The sequence below is a fragment of the Cnephaeus nilssonii genome, assembly GCF_951640355.1.
Source record: "Cnephaeus nilssonii genome assembly, chromosome: 11".
NCBI lineage: Eukaryota > Metazoa > Chordata > Mammalia > Chiroptera > Vespertilionidae > Cnephaeus > Cnephaeus nilssonii.
In genome coordinates this window covers 73925247-73933634 of record NC_137082.1, presented here as the reverse complement: position 1 = coordinate 73933634, position 8388 = coordinate 73925247, and the positions used below count along the sequence as shown (strand labels likewise).

The following is an 8388-nucleotide window of genomic DNA, read 5'->3' as shown; positions in this document are numbered from 1 at the left end:
GGCGCCGCTCCAGCTTCGCGTAGCTGCTCTGACGCCGCCGCGGCCGCCGCCGCAGCCCAGCCCGCGCCCCGCGGCAGCTCCGCAGTGCACTCGCCGCCGCCGCTCCGCCAGCCCCGCTGCCCGCCCGCCAGCCCACCGGGTCGGCCGTGAGCGAGCCTCAGCCGCCAGCCGGGAGGGTCATGAGCCAGAGCGCCCTGGGGCGCCGCGGGGAAAGCCAGAGAAGATAGCGGCCTCGAGCTCCCCTGGACCTCGCCGCCTCGCCGCGCGGTCCCCGCGTCTCCAGCCCCTTCTGTCCGTTCCTTGCGCCCCGCCGCCGCCATGGCCACCCTGCTCCGCAGCAAGCTGTCCAACGTGGCCACGACCGTGTCCAACAAGTCTCAGGCCAAGGTGAGCGGCATGTTCGCCAGGATGGGCTTTCAGGCGGCCACCGACGAAGAGGCGGTGGGATTCGCGCACTGCGATGACCTAGACTTTGAGCACCGCCAGGGGCTGCAGATGGACATCCTGAAAACCGAGGGCGAGCCCTGCGGGGACGAGGGCGCCGAACCGCCCGTCGAGGGAGACATCCATTACCAGCGCGGCGACGGCGCGCCCCTGCCGCCCTCGGGCTCCAAGGACCAGGCCGTGGGGGCTGGTGGCGAGTTCGGGGGCCACGACAAGCCCAAGATCACGGCGTGGGAAGCGGGCTGGAACGTGACCAACGCCATCCAGGTGAGCGCGGGATTCCCAGCTCTGCCTCCCCCCTCCCCCACTCAAGCGCTGATATCCCCCCGCTGAGTCCCCTGGCGACCTGGGCCGCGAGAAGCCCTCTAGTACCGGGGAGCGCCCCTCCCTCCCAGCCCCCGGGAGGAATCTACGCCCCCAGGCACGCAGCGTCTCGCTCCCTGAACCGCACCGCGTCCCGAGGCTCCCGCCGCAGCACAGCTAGACTGAGGTTAGGTCAGAGACACCTGCCCTCAAACCCCGCAAAAGGGAGGGAAACAGAAGGGGGGTGAGCGGGGAGGGGTGAGGGAGAAAGAAAATCAGGATTGCATCGCGTGGGACTCCGGAATGGATTCACAGCTTCATTTTGGGGCGGAAAGGAGAGGGAAATTTTGCTGAGCTGGGAGTCTCCTCCCTCGACACACACGCATATACTAGTACACGCGCACGTATACCACAGCCATCCTCCCCCGGGAGCAAACGCCGCGCACAGGTGCACACGACATGCATCAATGTATAGACCACAAGACTATCCTCAAACGCACCTTCCTCATCCCTACACCTCCAATACAGAGAAACACATATCCGTACATACTGAAACCCACACAAACCCATAAGCACACACATAAACCCATTCGAACATATCACACGCGCACAGATGCACTGACTCATGCCGACAGTAAGCAGCCGCTCTCGGTTGGACACACAGGTGGACACACGCACCCACGCACGCTCATATGGTCCGTGGAGCCTCCGCTTGACCCGTGCACAGATTCTCCCCTCTCGCTCGAAATCCCGGCTGCAACGCAAAGAGGAGACCAGCTCCTCGGAGCGTGACCCAAGCGAAGCGGCTTCTCAATGCTCTGAACAGCCCGCACCTTTTCACCCCTACTTTCAACACCCCTGCCCGCCACTCCCCGCCAGGCGGCGCCAGTCTCCTCCGCCGGGAGCGGGTTTGAAGTCAGCACCTTTCCGCGGGGAGCTGACGGGGGCGGTCAGGCTGCGGCTCTTGGGGCCAAAGAGGCCTAAGCCCTAGGCGCACTCGGGGCCTGTGGCTTGCCTTCCCCCACGGCGTCCCCAAAGGGCGCGGTCGTTGGGGCGCAGAACGTGGGTTTCCCGGGAAAGGGAGGCCGCGGCGAGGTTGCCTGAGGACCTGGGCTCTCCGGGGCTTCGTGGGTCCTGCGCACTAAGTGGCCGGTCCCGAAGTGCCTCCCTCTCCAGGGTCCGGCGAGAGGGCCCGGCGGAACCGGGCACTGGGGGACAAGGGGGCTGCTCCCGCAGCCGTGGCCGTCTGCGCCTTCGCTGGGGCGTCTTTGAAGGCCGTGTTCCAAGGGCCCGGAAGAAGGCCGGGGCGGGAGGCCGGAGGCCCGCGGACCTAGGGAACCCTGGGTTTCGTTAGCTTTCTTCCCCATAGGGATTCTAAACCCTCCTTCCACAGCTCTACCAGCCCGACCCACTGCTTCTAGTTACACATTCCCACGTGATCTAGCCTTTCCCACGCCACGCATCCTGCTTGCCTCTACGCTTCCCAGTAATCCCCTTCTTAGGGCCGGGCCACAAGACTCCCTACCTCCAACCCTGCTTTCGGCCTCCCCTGCCGCCCCCCCCCCGCTTCCTATAGCCCCTTGCACAAATCCTCACGTGCCCTCAGTTCCCGCCTCCCCGTGGCTTGTCCCACACTCTGCCCCGCTCCTCCCTCCCACTGCCGCCTTTAACGTCTCCTTCTCCAGCTCAGCCTCCAGGCACCCACATTTCCCTTATTCGATTTCCTCCACCACCACCCCCTGCAGCCCCTCCTTAAATCCTGCGCCCCCTCTTACTTGGGGCTCAGACCCAGCTCTCTACCTTTCTCAGAGCCCTTCCTAGCTACGGCCCTTCCAGCACCTTCTCCCCTCCCAAGTCCCCACTTGTGATTCTGTCCCCAGGAAATACCCTCAGGTATCTCCACATTCCCCTTCTTTCCTTGTGGTTTGACCTCACACTCAGCCCACTCCACATCTCTCGGCAATTAGCACACCTTTCCTCCGTCTCCATCTCGGACTCAACACCCAGGCTCCCCATTAAGTCGCTTTGCACCCCTATTTTAGCCTACCCTTAATTTGGACTCACTCTCTTTAGCGCCCCCTACGGGCTGTAGCCTGAAGCCACGGCTCAGGCCCTCTCTTCCCAGGCTGCAGCAGCTCAGCCCCGGGTTTGGATGCCTTTTCGCTCCGCAGGGTATGTTCGTGCTGGGCCTGCCCTACGCCATCCTGCACGGCGGCTACCTGGGGTTGTTCCTCATCATCTTCGCTGCCGTGGTGTGCTGCTACACCGGCAAGATCCTCATCGCCTGCCTGTACGAGGAGAACGAGGACGGCGAGGTGGTGCGCGTGCGGGACTCGTACGTGGCCATCGCCAACGCGTGCTGCGCTCCCCGCTTCCCCACGTTGGGCGGGCGCGTGGTGAACGTGGCGCAGATCATCGAGCTGGTGATGACTTGTATCCTGTACGTGGTGGTGAGCGGCAACCTCATGTACAACAGCTTCCCGGGGCTGCCCGTGTCTCAGAAGTCCTGGTCCATCATCGCCACGGCGTTGCTGCTGCCCTGCGCCTTCCTTAAGAACCTTAAGGCCGTTTCCAAATTCAGCCTGCTGTGCACGCTGGCCCACTTCGTCATCAACATCCTGGTCATCGCCTACTGCCTGTCGCGGGCGCGCGACTGGGCCTGGGAGAAGGTCAAGTTCTACATCGACGTCAAGAAGTTTCCCATCTCCATCGGCATCATCGTGTTCAGCTACACGTCGCAGATCTTCCTGCCTTCGCTGGAGGGCAACATGCAGCAGCCCAGCGAGTTCCACTGCATGATGAACTGGACGCACATCGCCGCCTGCGTGCTCAAGGGCCTCTTCGCGCTCGTCGCCTACCTCACCTGGGCCGACGAGACCAAGGAGGTCATCACGGACAACCTGCCCGGTTCCATCCGCGCTGTGGTCAACATCTTCCTGGTGGCCAAGGCGCTGCTGTCCTACCCGCTGCCCTTCTTCGCTGCTGTCGAGGTGCTGGAGAAGTCGCTCTTCCAGGAAGGCAGCCGCGCCTTCTTCCCCGCCTGCTACGGCGGCGACGGCCGCCTCAAGTCGTGGGGGCTGACGCTGCGCTGCGCGCTGGTGGTCTTCACGCTGCTCATGGCCATCTACGTGCCGCACTTCGCGCTGCTCATGGGCCTCACGGGCAGCCTCACCGGCGCCGGCCTCTGCTTCCTGCTGCCCAGCCTTTTCCACCTGCGCCTGCTCTGGCGCAAGCTGTTGTGGCACCAAGTCTTCTTCGACGTCGCCATCTTCGTCATCGGCGGCATCTGCAGCGTGTCCGGCTTCGTGCACTCGCTCGAGGGCCTCATCGAGGCCTACGGAACCAACGCGGAGGACTAGGCGGCCGGGGCGAGCTCCCGCGCTCCTCCCCCTCCCCGCCACCCGCCCCCCACCGCCCCGGGCGCCCTGCCGCCGCGCTTGGGAGGCCAAGCTTTCAACATCTCCGGTTCCTAGTCTCTGATTCTTGGGGATGGGGGGTGGGAGGGGATAGGGATCCACAATCCATCGCGTCTGCGTTTCTGTTGTCCTTTCTTTTCCACAACACCCAGGTGTCGGGGGGGAAGGCGGGGGCTCCTTTGTGGGCCGGGTTATCTGTCCTTCCAGGGGGGGCCCCATACACAGGCCCCTGACACCCAGGGGGGTGGGAAGGGAGGGAGAGGGGAGCAGCTCGCAGGCGCAGAAACGTGACCTTAGCGGGACATTTCACATCCATCCAGTGCTCGGAATCTGCAGCGTCCAGCCATTTCCAGCAAGAGCGCTTCCCATTCCGGAGACATTTCAACCCCGCGGCGGGCAAGGCTGGCCGGGAAGCCCGTTCCGGGTGGGCGGTTTCCGTCGGAGGAGCGGGAGGCGAGCAGCGGTGGCGGGGTTGGCTTGCCTGCGGGTTCCCAGGAATCCAAACTCATCTTGTGGAACTGTTCTCCTGTGCGTGTGGTGTGCTCGTGGTGAATAAGATGAAATGTATATCAGAAAAAAAATCTATCTCTAATTTAGAGTGCGGCGCATAATTATATCCGCAAATAAAGAAGAAACAAAGGTGCCCCCGGTTCTGCGTTTTACACCCGCGGGGATCCCAGCGCTGGGCGGGCGGCCTGGTGAAGCAGGTGGGGGGATGAAGCAGCTGCAGTGAAAGGGTCGCGGGAGAGCTCCAAGGAGAGGGAAGGATGGTGGGTCCGCACCACGGAAGGCCCTGCAGGTGCTGGGGGCGGGGCGGGGGGGGAGGGGGGCAAGCGGTGGGAAGGAGCGCGTTTCCCTGCCGCCTCCAGTCTCCGCCCCTCAGCCTCCAGGACAAGGTTTGTTTCCGTCTCTCCCCAGGGCGGGATCCACCTGAGAAGTTGGTGGAGGCTCTCAACCTCTAATTAAAAACAAAGGTTTATTGATGTACAAAGCCCTCCACGTTTGTCCAATGAATGCTGATAGACGGCCCATCTTAACTGGGACTGTGCCAGGTTCCAGGAGGCGCAAACCCAGCCCTGACCTCCTGGAGTTTGCAGTTTAGCAGAGAGGCGGCGATCAACAAGGACACGCAGAAACTCCCAGCATGACTGCCTGGGCTGGAAGGCATCTCACCCTAGAGAACACCCCCCCCCCACACACACACACACACACACTCCTCCCCCTCCAAGTCCAAGCTTAGGTTCACACAGCCACAGTGAAGAAATCTGGCTTTTTAGAATCAGCAGCCCTGAGCCATTTGGGCCCCAGTCTCCCCTTTCCTTGCCCAGCCCGTTGAGCGTGCGTTTGCTAGAATTACCCAGTCCCCTTTGTGCAGATCCTGTTCCAGGGGCAGCGCCGGCACTGCCTCCAGCACAGCCAGTTCCGGGGTGGCTGGGAAGGGTCGCGGTTAGACTTTCCAGAGGGGCTCTGGGAGCGCGGGCGGGCGGGCAGTTCCCGGGGTCCTCTCTCACGACCGCAGAAGCCTAGCGGGAGAGTCTTGGTCTCCAGCAGCACCACGGCGGGGCCCGTTTGGACCGATTTCTCCAGGTGCAGTCAGTACGGGGAGCACCGGGAGACTGCCTAAGCACCCGTCCGCTTCTCCCTGCGGGCTGCGGCGGGGTGGGTGTGTAGGTGTGTGAGAGCGAGCACGCCCATCCCAAGACACGCGCGAGGGGTGAGGGGACGGCTGTACGTACTTGCCTCTTGTGAGAACTTTGGTGAGCGTCTGTGCGTGCCTCTGTGTGCAGGGCACCCGTGCGCGTGTACCTGTGATCGTGGTTCTGCAGCCAGCGAATGGGAGTGGGCGGAAGGGAGATAAGATCCGGATCCCTCGGCCACTCTCTGCTTCTGACGATTTAACGGGCCATTTGAGATGACCCCCTAACGCCCTATTGTCACTATTGCCGCGCGTTCAGGATTCGGAGCTGGCCAGAGGATCCTCAGTTTCCAGGCGCCCCCCCCCCCGCCCCCCGCCTCCCCGCTCCATTGTCTCCCAGTCCTGGAGAGCCAGCTGACTGTTCCTCCCCGCCGCCCCACCTCCCCCTGCTCCTCTGCGGGCCGTGGACCCTGGGGTGCGCTCTGCGGTGTGTAGACTTCCGAGAAAGCCCGGACTTCCGCGGTGGAAAGGAAGGTGGGAACGCCACGCTGCACCAGCTCGGCCCTTCCCGTCTTTAAAAGGACAAATGAGACGCCAGGTGACTCTGCACAGCGGCTGCCACATCCGCAGGCTCGCCCAGCTCCACTCCACCTTATCCTGGCTCCCGGCTTTGTGCTCAGCTAGCAGGAGCCCGCGCATCCCCCGCGCGGTCCCCAGGGTAGGCGCCAGAGAGCCAGCCTCCCAGCGTCCTACGGGAAGGCCCGCACCCTCGTCCATAAGAGACCCATCCCCAGACTTGCTCTCAGGCAACACCCAAGTGTGTGGGTAGAAGTTGGTGGGCAGAGAGCTCAAGCATAGGCCAGGCAAGATTCATCAGTATCATTTCCTTCCCAAACACTTAGGATCAGCAACCGTGACTTTCAGATAGGACAGTGCCCCAGCAGCGCTATATTAAGTCACATGGAGGCCAAAGGGAATATCAGCAATACCAATCTTGTTTTTATTTCAAATTTCATGATTTTGTTCGTCGTGTTATTTTGAAAATCATAGTTCACTTTGGCTTTTAATCTTTTTTTTTTAAGACACATTGCACAGAATGGTATCTTGCTTATTGAATTTTTTGCACCCCCTTGAATTTTGCTCTCTAAGCAAATGCCTCTCTTGCCTCATCCTAATCCCAGCCCTGGGTGTGAGGTAAGGTTTGGGAGATGAACTCTACTCCCTACAGGTTTGGATTGAGTATTTTCCTGGCTACTATGAATTCCACAGTGATGGGGTGGACACCTCCTCTGCAAGTTGTGGGGTCCAGAAGGGCCAGGTGAGGAGGGGCCTCTGGCCAGGGACACCAGCAGGATGGCCTGGCGGTGCTGAGAGCCCAGCCAAATGGGGTGAGGTGGGGGTGGGCCTGGGAGGACTCCTACACTTCCAGCAGCTCCCAGAAACCCTCCAGGGCTGGGATGGAAACAGGGTGAAGAGACTGAGGATTCTGCAGAGGGAATGATAAACGGGGGAAGGGAGAGCACAATGAAAGGAACTATTAGTATTACCTAGTACTTAGTACAAGTTCTGGCAGGAACACACAGGGTTTATTAATTAAATATTTATTGAGCACACTATAGGCCACGCACATAGGTCCCAGGGTGCAGCAATAAAGAAGACAGACAAGGTGTTTGTTATCTTGACTGAGCTTTTTCCCAAGACCAGATTAATCTAAGGGCTGGAGGTCAAGTGTAAGGGGATGGAGCCTCAAGAGCTCAGAGCTGCCTGAATCCTTGTGAAATTCTTGAAGAGGCTGCTGACCTCCCAGACTTTTACCTGTTTCTCTGTTTTAGGCTTTTGTCATTTTAGCGGATGTCTCAGCTGGAGCAAAGACCTTATGCTGAGGGCTGTGTGGAGGACACTTGGAGTTACAGGGCCTTGTAACTCCAAGCTTATGATCTATTTTCTTCTAGTCATTTCCACAGGCAAATAATCACAACCATAGATTCTGTCTAGTGCTACATTGTGCAACAGAGTAGCCACTAGATGCATATAGTTATTTAAATGTAAATGTAAATAAAATAAAGTGAAAAATTCAGTCCCTCACTTGCATTACACACATTTCAAGTGCTCAATAGCCACATGTGGTTAGTGGCTACTGCATTAGACAACGCAGGTTGTAGAATATTTCCATCAAGGCAGAAAGTACCAGGTGGACAGCTTCGATCTAGTGTATCAGTCAGTTTTCTGCAGCAATAATGCTGCATAGAAACCTCAGAATTTCAGAATAAACTCTTCTTGTTCATGGGTCTGTGGGATGGCTCAGCTTTAGGTTGCATGTCAGCTGGACTTGGCTCCAGGATGCAGTTTGGGTTCAGGTCCTATCCATGTGTCTCTCATCCTCTTTAGACTTCAGACACGCTCTTCTCATGACTAATAGCAGGAGCACCAGAGGGCAGTCTAAACTACACAAACACATTTAAGGACTTTGCTTGAATTACATTAGGTTAACAGTCCATTGGCTAAAAGCAAGTCACATGGTGAAGACTAATATCAACGTGTACAAAGAGACGCCCTACAAAGTCACATGGCTGATGGTATGGATGTATA

The 8388-nt window shown here is 59.5% G+C and overlaps 1 protein-coding gene across 1 annotated transcript; it reads left to right on the top strand.

Annotated features, from left to right (window-relative positions):
• Positions 1-318: 318 nt before the first annotated feature.
• SLC32A1 (solute carrier family 32 member 1) lies at positions 319-4106 on the top strand (the record flags this gene model as incomplete). The annotated part of the gene is made up of 2 exons (XM_079784017.1): positions 319-711; positions 2919-4106. The coding sequence occupies 2 exons, from the start codon at positions 319-321 to the stop codon at positions 4104-4106; spliced, it is 1581 nt and encodes a 526-aa protein (XP_079640143.1).
• Positions 4107-8388: the final 4282 nt, after the last annotated feature.